The sequence below is a fragment of the Xyrauchen texanus genome, chromosome 1, assembly GCF_025860055.1.
Source record: "Xyrauchen texanus isolate HMW12.3.18 chromosome 1, RBS_HiC_50CHRs, whole genome shotgun sequence".
NCBI classification, from domain to species: Eukaryota; Metazoa; Chordata; class Actinopteri; order Cypriniformes; family Catostomidae; genus Xyrauchen; species Xyrauchen texanus.
The window spans coordinates 54,250,157-54,270,872 of record NC_068276.1 but is presented as its reverse complement, the minus strand read 5'-3'; the positions used below and the strand labels follow the sequence as shown (position 1 = coordinate 54,270,872).

At 37.0% G+C, this 20,716-nt stretch overlaps 2 protein-coding genes across 4 annotated transcripts in view; one reads left to right on the top strand and one right to left on the bottom strand.

Moving 5' to 3' along the window:
• LOC127646889 (ubiquitin carboxyl-terminal hydrolase 10-like) overlaps positions 1 to 5,533 on the bottom strand; it is a 33,954-nt gene extending 28,421 nt beyond the window's left edge. For both annotated transcript variants that reach the window (XM_052130839.1, XM_052130848.1), the window contains exon 1: positions 5,285 to 5,533. In XM_052130839.1, coding sequence (XP_051986799.1) covers positions 5,285 to 5,308 — 24 coding nt within the window. In that variant the 5' untranslated portion in view covers positions 5,309 to 5,533. The remainder of the gene's footprint in view (positions 1 to 5,284) is intronic.
• LOC127646901 (MARVEL domain-containing protein 3-like) lies at positions 2,232 to 13,267 on the top strand. 2 transcript variants are annotated; one of them, XM_052130873.1, is made up of 5 exons: positions 2,232 to 2,365; positions 8,162 to 8,297; positions 9,971 to 10,253; positions 10,381 to 10,469; positions 12,367 to 13,267. In XM_052130873.1, exons 3-5 carry the CDS (start codon positions 10,030 to 10,032, stop codon positions 12,972 to 12,974), a joined length of 921 nt encoding a protein of 306 aa, XP_051986833.1. In that variant the 5' UTR covers positions 2,232 to 2,365; positions 8,162 to 8,297; positions 9,971 to 10,029; the 3' UTR covers positions 12,975 to 13,267. The 2 variants fall into 2 exon arrangements, with proteins under 2 accessions (XP_051986833.1, XP_051986822.1); XM_052130862.1 differs by having other exon boundaries at positions 10,012 to 10,253; positions 12,367 to 13,266.
• Positions 13,268 to 20,716: the final 7,449 nt, after the last annotated feature.

Genomic DNA, 20,716 nt, shown 5'->3' with positions numbered 1-20,716 from the left:
TCAGATTTGGTCTCTCTTAGCATGTAGTGTTACCATATCTGAGAAAGTCACTGTGGGCAACACAAATCACTATGGCTGCAACTAACGATTATTTTGATAATCGACTAATCTAAAGGATATTCAGCTACTTGGGCAAATATTGCAACGATTAATCATTAGCTCTTAACCAACTATTCAGCTTGTGCACTGACTTAAAAGGTTGTAATAAACATGCTTACTAATAAGGAGGACAAAATCAACTTTTAAAAAATACCTCTAAATTACATTCATTGAATTAAAGGGGGGAATAAATGACTTAAGTTTAATTCAAAAAATCTAATTGTATTTTTAGTCTTCCAGTTTTCCATTATTATAATTATATAAAAATCCGTAAAACAAGATACATTAACCTGACAACATAATACATTACAAAATAACATATTCAGACCTGCTTTCAGAGTGTGCACCTTGAATAAGTGAATTTCGTATACAAGTGTGTTTTTTTTTATTCGTTTATTCTTCTGACAGTGCAGTAAAGACAAAATATATTTATATTCAAGATACATTCTCTGAAAGCAAGTCTAAATATGGTATATGCTGCTTCAGGTAAATGTATCTTGTTTTAAGGATTAATACATTTTAAATATTTAACACATTCAACACTCTCAGACCACACATTTTTCTTCTGCAGTATAGCTGCTAAAGTAAATGCACTTTAAGAGTTTTAGATATTTGTATTGGAAAACAAGCCAAAACATCCACAAATCAAAAAAGTATTTTTTGAGTTGTATATAATGGGCGAAGACTCTCTCACCTTTCTGTTCACTTCAATCCATCTATAACTCACCAAAAACAAACTCTTAGAGCTGCATATTGCCGATTTCATATTCTTCACAATTAGATACACACCACATGCAACACATACGTATTATGATTCACTTCACGCTATAATTTAACTGGAACAAGCACGCACGAGGGACGAGAAAAAATAAAAAACTCCACAGGAAACCAAAGAACATTACAGCTGGTTAGACGATAGGTGGTACTATGGGGTAATTTTTGTTAAGCAGGGTTAAGCCTACACAATAAAAGCAAGACACCTTGGTTTAAACTTTGAACTAACTAAAAGTTCAAATGAAACAAAAAAAATATATGTGCGGGCACTTTATAGGAGTTAGAATCACTGCCGTTAATGTCACTAATTCAAGGTGAAGAAAATTTCCATGCCATTGCTACATTGTGCAGTACACAACATGCAAAAGACATCTGACAAAACTTTTCCAGGCTGTAAGGTAGCATTACACCAGCTGCATCCAAGAGCATTGTACACAGTTTCTGCGCTCTATCACAGAGCTTGCACAGAACCCAGCAAGTTATAACATACATAATTTGTTACTTTGAAAGACTATGCATATCAATGACAAGACTATATTAAGTGTGCGTGTATAACTTCATTCAACTTGTGCCAACTTATTGATTAATCATGATTTCTTTGTTAAAACTTTCATACCCAGATTTCATGCACAAACACATGAGTATGCACAGTTAGTGAAGGAGGACTATCGTTTTGGGATGCCACGCACCCAGAATGCCAGCAAATAACAGCTCACTGAGCTTCTAAAGCAGATAAAGCACTTTGAGTGTGGCCATTGGCTACCAGACGTTTTTTTCATATTATATAATACTCTCTCTCTCATATACATATATATATATATACACAACTGAGGAATATCCTCGAAACATGGCACATACTGCCACACCCAGAATTACAATACACCTTTTTACTCTAGAACCCGTCTCCCTCGATTTCATTGGAAATATCCCATCCAGCATTGCACAATCCTTGCTAACAATGTTTTGCCAAGTTAGTCACACACCATTAATAGTTACACAGGCTAACCAAGCTTGTGCAGAATTAAAAGTATGAACCGTTGCCAAGGGAGTCTGAGGGCGTAGAGCAGCATAGATATCAAGCATGCACTCGAGTAGTTCAGAAACTATTGTTTATGCCATGTGGGATTTCAACAACGTTGTGAATTTATTCAAAATCACAGCTAACTTGACTTCTGTTTGACATTTGTGAATGCAGCGGTAGAAGCATTTAGCTGACATCATAATAAACCACAGCTACGGCTGCTTTCAAGCCGAACAAACTGCAGCTGTGTACGTTCATAGCTAAAGAAAGAAATAACTACGATTACAGTGTTTCCTATAAATTACATAGACTGTGGAGGCTAATTTGTCCTACCACAATTTCATAATGAATCGGCATAATTTTTACACTTCTCATAATAACATAAAAGATGCATAGTGTTGTGTTTTGCAACATTGCTTCAGCAAAGCACTCTCACTCGCAGTCAGCATCTGGGGAGCAAGTTCAGCACAGGTAACCACTTCTGCTTTATTTCTTTGATGGCTCAAATGTATACTCTAGTGTAGTCCATTTCTTATTTTGACCATTTGTGAACTGTGTTTAACTCGGTCTCGTTTTCCATGCTTTGTGGGTGTGACTTATTGTCATGTCATCACCATTCATATCTATACAACCAAAGTGATTAAATTACTACTAGAGCACAAAATTGTTTACCAGAACACAAATTTCTTCCTAAATATAGCCTCTTAATTTTGCTCACAAAGTGCACCAGATTGATGCATTTAAATTGATTACGGGGTAGCATGCCCCTGGGCCCCCTAGAGGGTCTGAAGTCCACCCACCACAGCCTCACAAAATCCTGTGGGAAACACTGGATTAATTATGATATGTGAACAATAGTGACATTCATCACAACAACAAAAAGTGTCTGCAACAGTAATACTTTTTTTTTTTTTAAACACATTTAAAATAAAGAGTCACTTTGCATTAGCAGAAGCTTATTCTGTGTAATAAATTCCAATTCATCAAGAATATTGACAGGCAGTGTAATTACCTAATTACAGCACCTAGTTTAAAGAATAGATTCAGTGGTGGCTCAGTGGTTGAGGCTCAGGGTTACTGACCAGAAGGTCTGGGGTTCAAGCCCCAGCACCACCAAGATGCCACTGTTGGGCCCTTGAGCAAGGGACAAGGCCCTTAACTCCAGGTTGCTCCGGGTGGATTGTCCCTGTAATAAGTGCACTGTAAGTCGCTTTGAATAAAAGCGTCTGCCAAATGCATAAATGTAAGGGCCCTTACATAGTCAACGTGAGCTACGCAAGCGAGTGACGCGAGCGACGTGCTCCCTTTCATAGTCCGCAAGCAGACGCACGTGTCATGGGCGATGCGTGAAATGCAATACACCGCTCCCGCAACAGGGGGTAGTAGAGTCTGGTGATATTAGTAGAGTCGGGTCACGTCATATTCAGACCAAAATGGCAACTGAAGAGGAGTGCATATTGCTGATTTTATATAGGCGGCATCAAAGGCAGCGCAGAGATAGACGGTGGTATGTTCGCCCTTTAAATCAAAAAAGGGATCAGGATGGTGAGTTTGTGTCTCTGGTGCTTCCCATGCGAAGCATGGACGAGGAGAGACATTTCCAATATTTTAGGATGTCGGCGCCAAAATTTGATGTATTGCTATCAAAAGTCGTCCGCTTTGCCCCCACCGACACCGCGTAGTATTGCGCGCATCGGTGCGTCGCGTATCAAAAACTAGGACGACACATTTGGCTACGCATCGACGCATAATGGCGGCCGAAGCGTAGCGAAGCATAGCCTTTCAGACGCGTACGCGTACCGATGTGTTGACTATGAAAGGGCCCTATATGTAAATAGCACACATAACAGAATGAATGAATGTTACATTTATACAGCGATTTTTCTGACACTACATTCAAAGCACTTTACACAGTGAACAAGGGACTCTCCTCAACACCCACCAGTATGCAGCATCCACCTGGATGATGCGATGGCAGCCATAGTGCGCCAGTACGCTCACCACACAACAGCTGTTGGTGGAGAGGACAGAGTAGAGTGATAGAGCCAATTAATGGATGGGGATTATTAGGAGGCCATGACTTAGAAGGGTCAATGGGGGGGAATTTGACCAGGACACTGGGAACACCCCTACTCTTTAGGAGAAGTGCTCTGGGATTTGACCTCAGTTTAAGTCTCATCCGAAGGACATTGCCTTTTTACAGTATAGTGTCCCTGTCACTATACTGGGGCGTTAAGACCCACACAGACCACAGGGTGAGCACCCCCTGCTGACCTCCATAATACATCTTTTAAACTAGTTTTCCACAGGTCACTCATTCAGGTACTGGCCATGCTCAACCCTGCTTAGCTTCAGTGGGCAACAGGGTAATATGGCTGCTGACATAATCTGATAATAACCAAAAATGCATGCAAAACGTCACAATCATTAGGTGCTACGCAATTAAGTCCTGCAAGCTGCATCCAACTTAGTGGAAGTGACTTACACTCGACGAACACACATACAACCCCATTCAGAACAGTAAATAGATTGCATTAAATAATGCAATGACATAGTACTTATTCTGTATGTGGATATTCAAATGAGCTAATGATGTAGCACCTATCTGATTAGAGTTCACATGCTAGCAGTGTCAAACTTCAAAACCTGTCATTAGCCTTTAAAACCAGTCTGTGGTTGACGAAGTGACAATTAAAATATAAGTCGTTTATTGAATAAACACATTAAAACACCACATGAAATAGTTTGAATGGGGTTGAGGATGGAAAGCGACACCATCCCCAATCAACAGGCCTATTTCACTACATTAGCCGCACGCCACGACTTTATATCAACTTACTTTAAAGACAGCTGATATAAACACACTCACGTACAGCATTCGGCCGAGTAGACACGTAACGTCTGATAGAAATGTCAATTAAAGCACGCCATGTTTACGCTAAGGGAAAACATTTGCACGCAAATAATCGTTATTAACTGAGCACGCGCGCATGGTCAGGCCGCTGCAGCAGCGCGAGCTGGTGGGCCACAAACACACTCGTGGCCGAAAAAAACTCACATCACGTAAACACACACACACACACACACACACAAGGCCTCTTGACAGCTGAACATGGCCGTTTAAGCGTGCTGATAAAGCCTGCCCGAGTACGAGGGAGCTAGCTAGCTGAAAGTGAGTGGTTTGAATAAGCGCGTGAGGCGGAGGGCCTGCAACCATGCTGCTGCTGATTCAATGAGCTCTAGTATAAAGGTAGCACACTTCACAACGACACATTACACTCCGACAGAAAGTACAGTAGAGGACAAACACCGACTTTAAAATATAGTACGATCCAAATGTTAATGATCTGAAATGACAGCACATGGAAAGAGCTAGAAGTCATTCCATACCTGGTTACTGTGCGCAGAAGCCATGCTCCCGGTGATATTTCCTCAATCACAGGATGAATACTCTCGCGGGGAAAGGGGGATAAGGTGAGTTTGTAGTACTTGGTATTACCAGTAAACACCTACTGCGACATGCTTTCCATTTTGCGATGGTTTGTCACACAGTGGTATTACTCGGGTTCAGTGCCACTACTTCAGCATGTCACGCTGTTTTCTCCACCGTCGCCGCCATCTTTATCTCGCGCCTTCTGCTGCCAGTGGCTCGCGCACGCGCATCTACTCAGCGAGCGCGTGAGTGCTTGCGTCGACGTCTGACCAGGAGGGCGGACGCACCAAAAATGACGCGCAAATTCAAACTTCCGTTCACTATACAATCTCTTAAACTCATAAATAATGGCAAGAATAACACATACAGTGTTTCTCGTTCTGAATTAGCATTTCTGTTATTTATTTATATATTTTTACCATTTTGTTTTTGTAATATCTGTATTCTATACAGATATTCTATACAGATTCTATACTATACTCTATATTTGGCCTTTTCTTTTTCTTCTCCAATATTTCTTAAATGCTGTGCTCACTGATCTTTATGCAAGGTGCAAATAAAAAAGTAAGCTTTGTAAAAGCTTTGAACGGTAAACTTTGAACAAAAATGTAAATGTAAGAAACAGATGTGGTTGCTGATGCATTCTCACTCTTACTTGAAGATATATTATTATGGTATACAGATTATCACATTTCTGTGTAGTAAGAATAGGCCTATTATTATGTTTGCAAAATATTTTATCCGATTTTTCATAAAATCCCCACTCTTTATTATATTGAAATCCCTGTGCAGATTGAAAAATCAAATCACGTAAGTTGTTTGATTCGTTAGTAAAATGTATTCATTTTTGTTGTGTAAGTAGCCTGTTGATGCTCTTGTACTCTTTATGTTATTACATTTATGTTTTGTAAAATTACTGTATTTTTTATGCACTGCCTTCCTCAACAGATTGGCTGTTTCAGTGTGGTTTCATGGATATATTTCAATATTAATAAATACAAAAAGCTAAAAAACATTTTTTTTTTTTTTTGCATGCCATTAAAGGAATATTTCACACAAAAACTGAAAATTCTCTCATCATTTACTCACCCTCAGGCCATCCCAGATATGTATGACTTTCTTTCTTGCTGAACAAACAACATTTTTAGAAGAATTTCTCAGCTCTGTGGGTCCTCATAATGCAAGTGAATGGTGGCCAGAACTTTGAAGCTCAAAAATCACATAAAGGCAGCATAAAAGTAATCCATACGACACCAGTGGTTCAATCCATGTCTTCAGAAGAGATATGATAGGTGTGGTTAAAAAAACATCAATATTTAAGTCCTTTATTACTATAAATCCCCACCTGCCTTTGACCAGCCCTGACCAGTAGATGGCGATATGCATGAAGGATGAGAATCACCAAAAACAAAAGAAGAAGAATGGCAAGAAGTGAAAGTGGAGATGATATCCGAATATCCATACTTCCCTACTATATAATATGCCGAAAAAATTATGCCAGAGGTATAGTATGTCCGAATCCATAGTATTCATAAGACAGTAAATGAGAAATGCCCGGACGTCCTACTACTTCCGGGGAATCCGAAGTGTGGATTGGTTGAACACTTTCCTATCCCACAATGCATCGGGAGCTGAGGAGACATCACGTTCAAACGCTGGATTTAAAACAAATGGCGGAACAAACTGCAAGGCATGATGGTCATCCTGCAAGATCGGTTCAAACTGAATTTTCAATATAAATGACTTAAAACTTGAGTTACTAACTACCCTTATTTCTTAGCCCCACAACTTTTAGCCTTTCAGAGCTATTCATTAATCAATTAAAATGTTCAGTGGCTGCTCGGATATGTTATGAACACTATGTTTGTGCAATGTCCATCTTCCTGAAGAAAATAAAAAAATTGGGTTTTAAACCAAAACGATATATATATAGCCTATATATATATATATATATATATATATATATATATATATATATGAATAACATAATTAGCCTACCGTTGCCAGACAAAATACATGAAGCCTACATAAATTGTTCCTTTGCAAACTATGCTAAGAAGTACTACTAATATAATATATACTAATATACTACTTTGAAATGTCCGTTCCAGGCCGGAATATCTGTTAGTGTTTTAGCCTGTGTGATCCCGCCCATTTCCCAATAGTATACCCCGGTTGCCAGATTCGAAACAAGTTAGTGGGCAAACACAGCGCGCTGCAGCAAGCAATACATCCAGCTAACATTGACAGAGATATAAAAACTCCACATGAGCTGGTTTATAATTTGCAAACAATAAAAAACTTTGCAAACGTATACATTAGCTTATAAGCTTACAGTGTTAGGGCTCGTCGCTTTCCATCATCAGTTTGCTCGTTCCTGTTGCGTGTACTGTACCTGGCAACCGCGTGAGCTTCGAGTCTGGGGGAGAAGTGGGCGGGGGAGACTACTCCCTCCAATATTTTGAATTTGGACTGCAGCGGTACCCCTTTTAAACGCTTGATGTCAATGTTACATATTTGTCTTTTAAATTTTTTTTTTGTGTGTTTGTTTGTTTGATTTATTTATTTTTTTCCCTGCAGTTTAAAGTAATTTATAAAATGAAAGCAATTTATAGCCCATTTCTTTCTTGCTTATGTGGTATTTTTTCTAATAAAACTAATATATATATATATATATATATATATATATATATATATATATATATATATATAGTTTCCATTTTAAAATATTATCTTCAAAATAAAATACACCAATTTGCCAATTATAAAATCCCATTTTCTCTTAAAAACCGAAACTTATAGGTAATGGTTTGTTCTCATGACGTCTTTTTAAGGTGGAGTCAGAATCGGACAGGTTTCACAGGTGTGCTGCTGCTGCTACATTACAACAACAATAGTATACGCTCGCATTGAGTAAAACTCTGAAAAACAACTGATTGCACAGAGATATCCATGTTCATTTAGTTACAGGTAAGATGCGGATTAATTAATCTGTTTATTACATGTTGTGCGAAACCTTGTACAGTTTATTTTGACTCTTTTCAGCCCGCATTCAGGAAATGTAAACATCTTGAAGAGGAAACATTGAATAAATCAGAGAATATTCCATCCGATCTAGTTTACTTATTGGACTCTTAATTTATATAAAACAATAACCAGCTCAACAATATCTGTTATAATGTAAATAACGACGTGTAGGTTTATCTACAGTGCATCCGGAAAGTATTCACAGCGCTTCACTTTTTCCACATTTTGTTATGTTACAGCCTTATTTCAAAATGGATTAAATATATTATTTTCCTCAAAATCCTACAAACAATTCCCCATAATGACAACGTGAAAGAAGTTTGTTTGAAATCTTTGCAAATTAAAAAAAAAAAAAAAAAAAAAAAAAATCACATGTACATAAGTATTCACAGCCTTTGCTGAATATTTTGTTGAATCACCTTTGGCACCAATTACAGCCTCAAGTCTTTTTGAGTACGATGCTACAAGCTTGGCACACCTATTTTTGGGCAGTTTCTCCAATTCTTCTTTAAAGGACCTCTCAAGCTCTATCAGGTTGGATGGGGAGCATCGGTGCACAGCCATTTTCAGATCTCTCCAGAGATGCTCAATCGGGTTCAAGTCTGGGCTCTGGCTGGGCCACTCAAGGACAGTCACAGAGAGTCATGTAGCCACTCCTTTGTTATCTTGGCTGTGTGCTTAGGGTCGTTGTCCTGTTGGAAGATGAACCTTGGCCCCAGTCTGAGGTCCAGAGCGCTCTGGAGCAGGTTTTCATCAAGGATATCTCTGTACATTGCTGCATTTTCATCTTTCCCTCGATCCTGACTAGTCTCCCAGTTCCTGCCGCTGAAAAACATCCTCACAGCATGATGCTGCCACCACCATGCCTCACTGTAGGGATGGGATTGGCCAGGTAATGAGCTGACACTTGCCATTCAGGCCAAAGAGTTCAATTTTGTTTCATCAGACCAGAGAATTTAGTTTCTCATGGTCTGAGTCCTTCAGGTGCCTTTTGGCAAACTCCAGGCGGGCTGTCATGTGCCTTTTACTGAGGAGGGGCTTCCGTCTGGCCACTCAACCATACAGGCCTGATTGGTGGAGTGCTGCAGAGATGGTTGTTCTTCTGGAAGTTTCTCCTCTCTCCACAGAGAAACGCTGGAACTCTGTCAGAGTGACCATCAGGTTCTTGTACACCTCCCTGACTAAGGCTCTTCTCCCCGATCGCTCAGTTTGGCCGGGCGGCCAGCTCTAGAAAGAGTCCTGGTGGTTCCAAACTTCTTCCATTTACAGATGATGGAGGCCACTGTGCTCATTGGGACCTTCAATACTGCAGAAATGTTTCTGTACCCTTCCCCAGATCAGTGCCTCGATACAATCCTGTCTCTTCTTTCACGTTGTCATTATGGGGTATTGTTTGTAGAATTTTGAGGAAAATAATGAATTGAGTCCATTTTGGAATAAGGCTGTAACATAACAAAATGTGGGAAAAGTGCTGTGAATACTTTCCGGATGCACTGTAGTATCCTACTTGATGTCAATATCCGTGAGTTTCTAGTCAAATGATTATATGAGCAAAGATTTCTCCTATGTTTTAAGTCTGGATGCATCAAGTTGAAGACATGCCTAATTTATTTCAGTGTCTGTCTATCATCTCTTAATTCAATTCAAAACAATCAAGAATACTGTATGCACAAAAATGCCAGAGTCAAACCAGCATCACCACACAAGGAACAAAGACTACTCGAGCCAACAAAGGAGAGATGGAGAGAGAGAAGGGGAGCACAGACATGAGAAAAGATACAAGGAGGACAGGAGAACACCTGATGGGGAAGACAGATCACACAGACATAAACAAAGGGATGGTTACACTGACAGGGAATCCACTCTGTATGAGGACACCTATAATCATAGTCGGGGAGTGTAAGTGATTGTAATATGCTTCTTTCCACCTACAAAAATACACAGAGAATGTTGTTATTCCGATCCAGGTCTAGAAACATGTTTCACACCGTGACTTTCTGCCATGATTGTTTTCATATTTCTATAGGCCCAGTACGGCGACGTCATACTATGATGATGGTGAACCACAACATATAGGGGCACTTTACAATCTAAGATACATCACCACAAGCAGAGGTAGGCCCATATTGATGTTACATCAGAAGTTTGGAAACATCTACTCATTCCTTGTTAGTCCAGTTTTCCACATTTCAGATTAGTAAAAGTAAATCACAAACAGAAGATTGGGAATTATACAATTACCAAAAAGTTAAACAAGTCTATCTTATATTGAAATTTCTTTCTTACATTTAAAGGGACAGTTCACCCAAAAATGACAATTCTCTGATGACTTACTCGCCCTCATGCCCTCCCAGATGTGTATGACTTTCTGTCTTCTGCTGAACTCAAACAAAGATTTTTTTAGAAGGATATCTCAGCTCTGATGGTCCATAAAATGCAAGTGAATGGTGACCAAAACTTTGTAGCCCCAAAAATCTCATAAATCATCATAAAAGTAATCCATACAACTCCAGTGGTTAAATCCATATCTTCAGAAGCGATATGATAGCTGTGGGTGAGAAACCGTACAATATTTAAGTATTTTTTACTCTAAATCTCCACTTTCACTTTGAACATTTGAAAGTCACATGTGGTGCCTGTTTAGATTCAATATTACATCTGAAAGTGAAACTTTTAAAGTGTTGATGTAGAGATAAAGGGCACCTATTATAGTTTTCTAATTTAGTTTTAAAGGTCTCATACAATAGATTTACATGCATACAAGGTCAAAAAAACACTTATTTTAATTGCAGCATTACCTTTTTTTTCCCCCCAGTGTCAAAAACGACTCATTCAATGATCCATTCTAAGCATTATTCTAACTTTCAGAGAGCCTACTCTGCTCTGATTGGTCTACTGCTGTGTAGTCTAGTGTTTGAGGGTTGGTCAAAGCTGTTCATGAGCAGCCAATGAAGACCAGAGGCAGGTTTTTTTGTCACCAAATTACATGGGTTACATGTACATTTATGTATTTGGCAGACGCTTTTATCCAAAGCGACTTACAGTGCACTTATTACAGGGACAATCCCCCCGGAGCAACCTGGAGTTAAGTGCCTTGCTCAAGAACACAATGGTGGTTGCCGTGGGGATCAAACCAGGGACCTTCTGATTAACAGTTATGTGCTTTAGCCCACTACACCACTTTAGCCCACTACACCACCACTACTCTTAGTTAGTACTGGAAGTAAGTCTGAAATTACTAACGACTCATTTCAGGTGTTCAGAATCGGGTCTTTCTTTTGGGAGTCAATAACTCTTTGTCGTGATTTTTGAAACTTTGCAGACTTTTTTTACATTCACAAACGGCTATATAACACACTACATGAAGGATAATATTTGAGAAACCATAATAGGCACTCTTTAAATATTGTTCTGTTTCTTACCCATGCCTATCATATCGCTTCTTAAGATATGGATTTAACCACTGGAGTCTTACGGATTACTTTTATGTTGCCTTTATGTGATTTTTGGAGCTACAAATGTCTGATCACCATTCACTTGCATTGTATGGACAAACAGAGCTTAAGTATTCTTCTAAAAATCTTTGTTTGTGTTCTGCTGAATAAAAGTCAGACACATCTGGGATGGCATGAGGGTGAGTAAATGTATGAAAGTGAACTTTCCCTTGTAAGCATATTTATTGCTTATTATTTTAAAAAATAATAATAGATTATTCTGCACTACTCGTGCATTTTCTTTTCAGCTTTTAATGAGACTGTTGTTTTATTATTGTCTCTGGATGGTTACACCACATACATTTATTTTACATTATAAGCCCCAGAAAATATATAAAATTACTTTGAACTCTGTAATTAAAAACATGTTCACAATAGAAGAGGTGTATTCAGATAATTGTTTAGTTTGAATCGTACTGGATAGTTTTGAATCATTTAATAAATTGGATTCTGGACAAGACGTCAGGGTCACTTCATTGACCCATGTATTTTTGATGCTCCGTTTTAATCTCCTGTAGGCATCTGTCAGGCCATGGAATTCGCCTTAAACCTGTTGATTGTCATCTGCGCTGGAGTGCCCTATAGTAACACTGGCCGGTATCAAGACATTGCCAGTTTGGGCGGTTTGTACCAATACTATTATGGAGGAGCCAATGCATTCACTGGAGCAGAGGCTCAGAAGGTACAGCAGCTCGATGATCAGTTCTATCAGCTCAAGCTTCCCCCATACATCTTCAGCATGGCATGTGGAGGGGCATTAATGGTTTATGCTGGTGCCATGTTTGCTCTGGGAGTGTTTCGTGTACCGTACCGTTTCCCTCCTCTGCTGCTTGCTGAAGCCTTGTTGGATGTGCTCATAGGTATTGGTTTTATTCCTGCTTTGGCCTTCTACTTCATAAAGCTGCAAGAGATCTACAAAAACCCCATCTGTAAAGAGAGGGAATTGCTGTACTCGAGCAAAGGTCACAGAGGATTTGAGTGCAATCTTAATGGGGCAGACATAGCAGGGGGTTTGTTTGGTGCTCTGGGAATTATTATTTTTCCCATGAGTGCCGTGCTGGCCATCAGAGCTTTCATAAGAGTGCGGAAGATGAAGCAGAGACAGACAGAAGACGGCAACCTCTGAAGGGCATTTACACCGTTTCGTGAAGAGATTAACAAAAAATTTTATCAGCATTAATGTGAATGTTTGGTTACTGTTTATACAGAACTTTAAACGGTCAAACATATTTTATATATAGATATTTTTATAAAGTTTTAATGCATTGATTTTGTCTAGTAGATATTTTATAAGCAACCATTAGAGCTTTAGAAATTAAGAAATCTAATTATTTTTATATTATAATATGATTTCCTTTTGTCTTTTTTTTTAATCACACATGAAGTACTGTTACTATTTTTCTATTCAGTTACTCTACATTCTTGGCTTGACCGTAAAGTGTCCGATTTGATTGATAATAAAAAAATTAACACAAAAATTCTGAATATTACATTTTTATTATTTATACAGATTTATCTGTCTTCAATTTTTATGTGCATCAACTATCCTATTAGATATTACTATTTTTATTGAAGGAATATTTTGCCCAAAAGTTTTATTTTCTCATCATTTACTCACCCTCATGTCATCCCAGATGTGTATGACTTTCTTTCTTCAGCAGAACACAAAAAATAGGTTTAGAAGATTATTTCAGCTCTGTAGGTCCATAAAATTCAAGTGAATGGTGACCAAAATGTTGAAGCTCCAAAAAGCACATAAATGCAACATTAAAGTAATCAATACAACTCCAGTGGTTTAATCAATGTCTTCTTGACATTGATTAAGCTCCATTACACATCCTAGCGCCACCTAACCCTTGAAATCATGCCTAGTGTTTGCAATAGCAACATGCTCATTGAAAAAGGAGTTATATTTTGATCTGTTCTCTCCCAAAACCAAATTGATAGTTTTAGAAAACATGGATTAAACCTCTGGAGTTGTATAGATTACTTTTGAAGCTCCAAAAAGCACAAAGGCAGCATCAAAGTTTTGGTCACCATTCACTTGTATTGTATGGACCTACAGAGCTGAGATATTCTTCCAAAAATCGTTGTTTGTGTTCTGTAGAGGAAATAAAGTTATACACATCTGGGATGGCATGAGGGCGAGTAAATAATGAAATAATTGTATTTTTGGGTGATCTATTCTTTTAAAATGGTATAAATTGATATTTATTTCTAGAAAGGAATAAAAAAAAGTGTACGCAAGCCTTTAGGTCAATAAGTAAGAACTTTGGTGGCAAAAGACATAATTCACAGTAAAAAAAATTTATTGCTACTTGGCTGAAAAGTTAATTAAAAATACAGCTTTTTGCTCAAAACTAAGCATAGCAGCATCTCAAATGAAACAATGAGTCATCACCCACTCTAAAAATCAGAAGTAGTACAGTCCTAACTGACAAACAGCAAAAGCACTCGCATTTAGTCCTTTTACTAAATCATTAAATCAACTCAAATGATCTCCTAAACTAAATACAATTAAATCATTTAACATAATGAAAATATTCAGCAGTTAACTGCATGCTAAAATAGAAACTTAAAAATATAATATACATTATGCTTCAAATATTAAAACAATTTCTTATAAACATAAGTTAATATTTTATACAAATAATTACATGATAATATATTCTTTATTTATATATATATATATATATATATATATATATATATATATATATATATTCATTTATATAGGACATGCTTCTCACATTAAATACATTAATTAGTATCTTCAAAGATAGTACCTTGATGGGTGACAGTTTACCGTAGAACCCTTAAATCCTTGATTCTGCACTGGAGGACCTATACATTTGCATGAAACGATGTACAAAAATAAACCTCAGCTTCTTGGCATTGACAGGAATTATAAAGCATCTCTTTTTAAAAAAAAATACATAAATGATGAAAAGATCAAGCTTTGGTCACATGTTGAACAACAGGAACCTCCGTGTCTTTCCAGATTGATCCATGATTCTGTGCAAAAAATGTCAGTGAATATGCCAGATAAAACAATGTATTTTTGCTTCCAAGCAAATATGATCTGTCATATGGTAAAACCCCAATCACAGTCTCAATGAACCTGACAAAAGGACTCCCACTCACTGCATAAATGTACAGATTTTTGGATGCTTTCATTAAATAAATAAAATAAAAATAGGCAAATAGAGTCCAGTCAATGAAACTGTGGAGTACTGAAGAGAAGAGGATGAAATGCATTTCAGATTATCACATTGGATTTAACATGGGTGGTCAAACAGTTGCTCAGGACTTGCTCAAAAGCAAAATCAATGCAATTGTATGCTTTAACTACCTTTAACAAACATACCTTCCAACATTACTCGTCATTCTGTCGTCATAAAATATTTTTACCCTCTGAACACGATAATTTTAAAGGGAAAACAAAATAAAGCTAAACTGAGACCTCTTAATTGTGTTGAAAAAGTTTCTCTTTGTTCTGAATAACAGGGATCCTTCAATATTTAAAGGGTTTTGGTAAAAAATAAAATAAAACAAAAGACACAAAGATTTAATTTTGTGAGTGCACAAAGCGCAGCGCTACGCCCAACGACCATTGCCCAAAGACTAAGTGAAATGTTCGTGCCAGAACAAAGTGCAAGTGGCTGTGGGAGGGAGTTTTTGCGCTATCTGTGGGTGCATGTGCGCAAAATGTGGGTGTATTGTATGTTAATCCAATGTTATTTTCCTGAGAAATAGGTCATTGCACTAAGATGTTTTAAAAGTAGGTCTGTTTTCAGCACAAAGTCTAAACTTAGTACCTACATTTACAGTTTGGAGATTCCACCAGCAGGTGGTAATAAAGTTAATGTGCAAAATCTAAAAATATAGTGGGACATCAAATTATGTACCTGACAATCACTTTTGTAGCCATACTTCAAATTTGTTAGATTTGTGTTAAACTATCTATATAGGTAATGGTTTATTGTTCAATTATTATTATGCTTATTTACAACTTTATTTATGATATAATATATATTGGTATTTTCCACCTATTATACTAAAAGGGGACAGTGAAAGAAGTAAGTCAGGGTAAAATATTTGGATTTGGATTATATTTTCATTTCGTTTGAAGTGTAATTTGAATTTAGGCTTTTTTGAAAAGGCTCTATAGATGAAAATGATTAATAATACTTACAGAACTTTCTCTATATTTTGATGAGATTCACATTTTCCATGTGTATTAAAGGATCATGTCACTGTCATAGAAATATGCCATTCAACAAGGATGCAGATAATGCACGAAAGAACATATATGTTCATTATTCTATTCTTCTAATTCATTGCGCACAGTCACTTTACACGACAAACTTCTGATGAATGTGCTGTCTTTGTTTATATCGCTGGTGTTTGACAGAGAATGGACTATGTAATAGCATGAAGAAGGTGCAATAACCGGAGAAGAACCTCAGAATTAAATTGCGCTTTATGTATCCCATTAGAAACACATTTGCGCCTACACTTAGCGCATGCTTGCACGAAAATACAAAAACATAATATCCATGCCCACTGACTTTGCGTGTATGGCTTATGGCATAGCGCTGCACTTAGCGCTAGCACTTGTAAATAGGGCCTGTAGAGAATTCAATATTGTGCTGGACTGGGGAAGAAAAAAAATTGTAACATTTCTGGAAGCTTTGTTTATATTATTTTTATATATAATATAAACATATCTAAAGAAATGGTATTTGTCCATCTGATGCCACAAGATAATTTGCATTGCTCAACTAAAATCCACTGACCTGCACTGGTAAACAAATCAATCTAACTCACACATATGTGGGGAAAAAATCAGACTTGCTCCGTTTAAAAAAATTAGACCACCAAAATATCTCAAAAACAAAATGTGTTCATTGGGAATGGGGACCCTGGAATAAGTGTGCTTTGTACTCTTCCTTTAAGCACTTGATTTTAGAACCAACTCTGCCATACCATTGCATCTTGAAAGATGATTGTAAACTTGATGGATAAATCGATATATCTTAAGCATGATATCAAATAAATTTGTATCTGACTCAACGTGAACTTTTCAATCTTCGCACAAATGTTTAAAGGGTCCAAATGTGGCAAAGCAAGCATTCCATATAATGATAGCTCAAGAAAGAATACAACAACGATATATAGACTATTGAGAGCACTGCACTTCACAACTGCCACTCACATTTGATGCACGTTGCACACATTTAGCTATGACACAGATATGCATCACGTTGGGGAAATAAAAAGGTCTAAGGTGCTCTTGATGGTAATAAAGTGGCATGCTTTCTCATTACTATTGTATTGCGTTATTACTTCCCATTACTATGAAGATTGTTACACCTAATGTGAGTTTATGCATTATTAGGGATGAAATGGAGTCAACAGAGTAGACTCATAGAACATCTTACAATCAACGCAAATATTCAAATGTCTTGAACTCTTCTTCTTAGCACAGTAGGAATCTGCATGTTTGTGCCTCAAGAACCACATACGTATATCATCTCAACCAGGCGTAAATAAATAAGAAATATTTAACTTTCACATATGACAGACTCACTACAAAATAAATTGTGTTGGGTGAAAAGATGCCATAATTCATAGCCTAGTGTTGTTGGGTTAATATGCATTTAAACAAATAGCTAAAATGTAATCCTTGAATATGTCTATGTCTATATAGATACTCTGAACTATGTACAAAGTGCTTATACAGTGAAACCCCCTTTTAATTTAAATGATTGTACAACAATATTTGATGCACTTAAGTATACAGCTCTAAACAATTTTCAGTTAAGTCAGTCTAGGTGTATCATTTCTAAATGTACTTCATATTTATGAACACAAAACCTGGAACGGAGTCAGCTACAATGCAGGATTATAAATATGTGATGTGCTTTTTAAGATGGTCTATGAACACAATAACAACACACGCCACAGTGAGCTTTAAAGCAAATGGCGAGGGAAACCTGGAACAAGCAGGTTCAATGGAGGCCGCCCAGTTTTAAGGCCATGACAGAATAAAACATATGAGTCACGTTGGGCTGCTCCAGCCATGCCACTGGCTTCAACTCATAGTAGCACCAAAGGGACAACTGAAATACTCATAACAACTTGACTCTCTTCAAATACCATGTATTTTGGCACAAGAGCTACAGCTTCTGGTCGGTAGCTAAGTATAATATCAACAAACGACTCTCAGAAGCTTTGAAAATGCACAAAATGACATGTTGATGATAGCAGACTATCAGTTAGTTCTTTTTAGATTAGGAGACATGGCGGGTTTTACTAATACACACAGTATAGAAAACACAAATTTGTGGGAATGTTTGGCACAAAGAGCATTCATGTGATTATGAAGAATGCAAAGAAAATATTTTAAATAAATAAATAAACTAAGTCAAACACCCAAAAATGTCCACTAATAAAGGATATTTTATGCTAAATCTCTTTCGTTTGAACTCTGGGATGCAACAGCTTAAAAGTAATATCTGAACACATACACACTTTATCTAATTTTAAGATTGAGGCCATGTCCACAAGAACACGATTTTGGTTGAAACTGCATTGATTTTGCAACGTTTACGCCTCTTATCCACACTGCAACGGCGTTTTCCAACACCAAAAACAGGGGCTTTTGGAAATTCTCACCTTTAACGGCATGTATGGTTCCGAAAACAACCTTTATCATCCATGGAACCTTCCTATTGCACCAAAGGTTATTTGTAGTGGAAAAGGTTCTTAGACCAGGGGTTGATGCCAAGGACCCCGAATACGACGATCCCCTTGCGAGGTACCCCCTATGTGATAAATATACTCAGCATGATATTATAAAGACATTTTGTTTGTGGCATTGTATTAAAGCCAAAACAAATCATTTAAAAATGATCCTAAATATATTTACTATTTTTGTTTTGTGTCATAATTTACTTGCACGGCATTTTTCACAATAAATTTAGTTTCTATTTCTATACAACTCTATTACTTAGAATTTTTGTTAAACGATTTTCAGATTTGTATTTACTTCTTATTGTTAAAAACTATTGCTATAAGTTGACTCCAATTTGAATAAAACTCGTGATTTGAGACTGAAATGGTAATAATGTCAAATTATGGCAACAATTTTTACACTTTAAGAAACTTTTTGTCTCTGAAATGTTTTGCTGGCCCCCTAGCACCCCCTTCCAGCCCCCTGGCTATTTGTTCAGGGGAACCAAAAATGGTTCTTCTGGCATTGCTGCAAAAACCCCTTTTTGGAACATTTATTTTTAAGAGTATTTGGGAAAATCATGACATGAGGAATCTGGTGAAAACATATTAGTGTGGATGTGGCATAAGTCTTATGGATGATGTAGAAATTCTAAAATGGAATGTTCAATAACATTAAGCCAAAGTTGAGCTTTGATTTCTAAAATTTGAAGTGTATTAAAGTTTCGATGACCACATGAACTGTTGCTCCCATTTACACCTAAATACACACTATATAAAAAACTATATTTAACCAATTACAAAAATGCATCTAAAAATGTATAAAACTGGTAATACTTTACAATAATGTTTTATTTGTTAACATTAGTTAATGCAATAGGTATCATTAACTAACAATGAACAATTGTTTTTGTAACAGCATTTAATGTTCTTGGTTCAAATTAGTTTATTTAAATACAATTGTTCACCATTAGTTCATAAAGCATTATAATAAGCAACATGACTAATGTTGACATGTAACTTTTAATCGTAGACATATATGTTGAAATAAACATTATCCAATTTGAATAAGTGCTGTAAAAGTATTGTTCATTGTTCGATCATGTATATAATGATTAATGTAGTAAACTAATGTTAAAGAATACAACCTTGTTGTAAAGTGTTACCATAAATATGCCCTTGCACTTGGTTTTAATTTGCTAATTAAAAAGCATCTGGAATGTAGCATAATAACAATCTGCATGAACAGAACTTCATCATTATACACAACAAGCCTAAAAAACAACACTGTTGTTTCCAATGAACACCACTAGATGTCTCCTCAAACCATGAGCACAGAGTTTTACTGCACAGAAATCCCTGATACTGTGATTGTGGCAATGGCACACTCAAATGACGCAGTAAGAAATGATCTTCTATTTCTTTAGGCTCCCCCTGATTAAATATATAATAAAAATATTATCATCCTGTTTACTTATATGGTCCATACATGGCTAAAATAAATTCATACACACCCACACACTGCACAATACATACTGTAATATAATTTGCCCTGTACCTCTTCACACTAAAAATAAATTGAATGTCATCATATTTCACTCACATTAGCGATTCACGTTTTGTCCTTGATAATGAGAAAATATCCCAATCTCACTCACAACAACAGCAGAACTCTTTCATACAACTGCAAAGACCCAATAACATGGTCACATCCTGATACATTACAACATGGGCTCTGTCAAGCAGTCATGGCACACTCAAAACTTCAAGTACTCTAAACAACCCCAGACACCTCGAATTATGGATTCAGACAAGTCTGTGAGGTCTTTTCCGGTCCACTAAAAGACCAAAAGATGTGAAAATGCTTCAGATGGGCATTGGATGAAACAAGAACAGGAAATGGAGGGTGTTTTCTCACACTCTGACCTCCATCAACCCACTCTGTCTGTCAGGGTTTGAATGAAATGGGTTCATTGTTTGCTTCTATTGTGCAAAGGGTTACAAAGCGGTGGCGCTATTCTGTCAACACCCCCATGGCTTTGTCTGGGAGATACTGTATGCAGGCAAGTAAGGAGATCAGGGAAAGTGGAGAAAGCTCTGGTATTTTTTTAACAAAACATCTTTCCACCA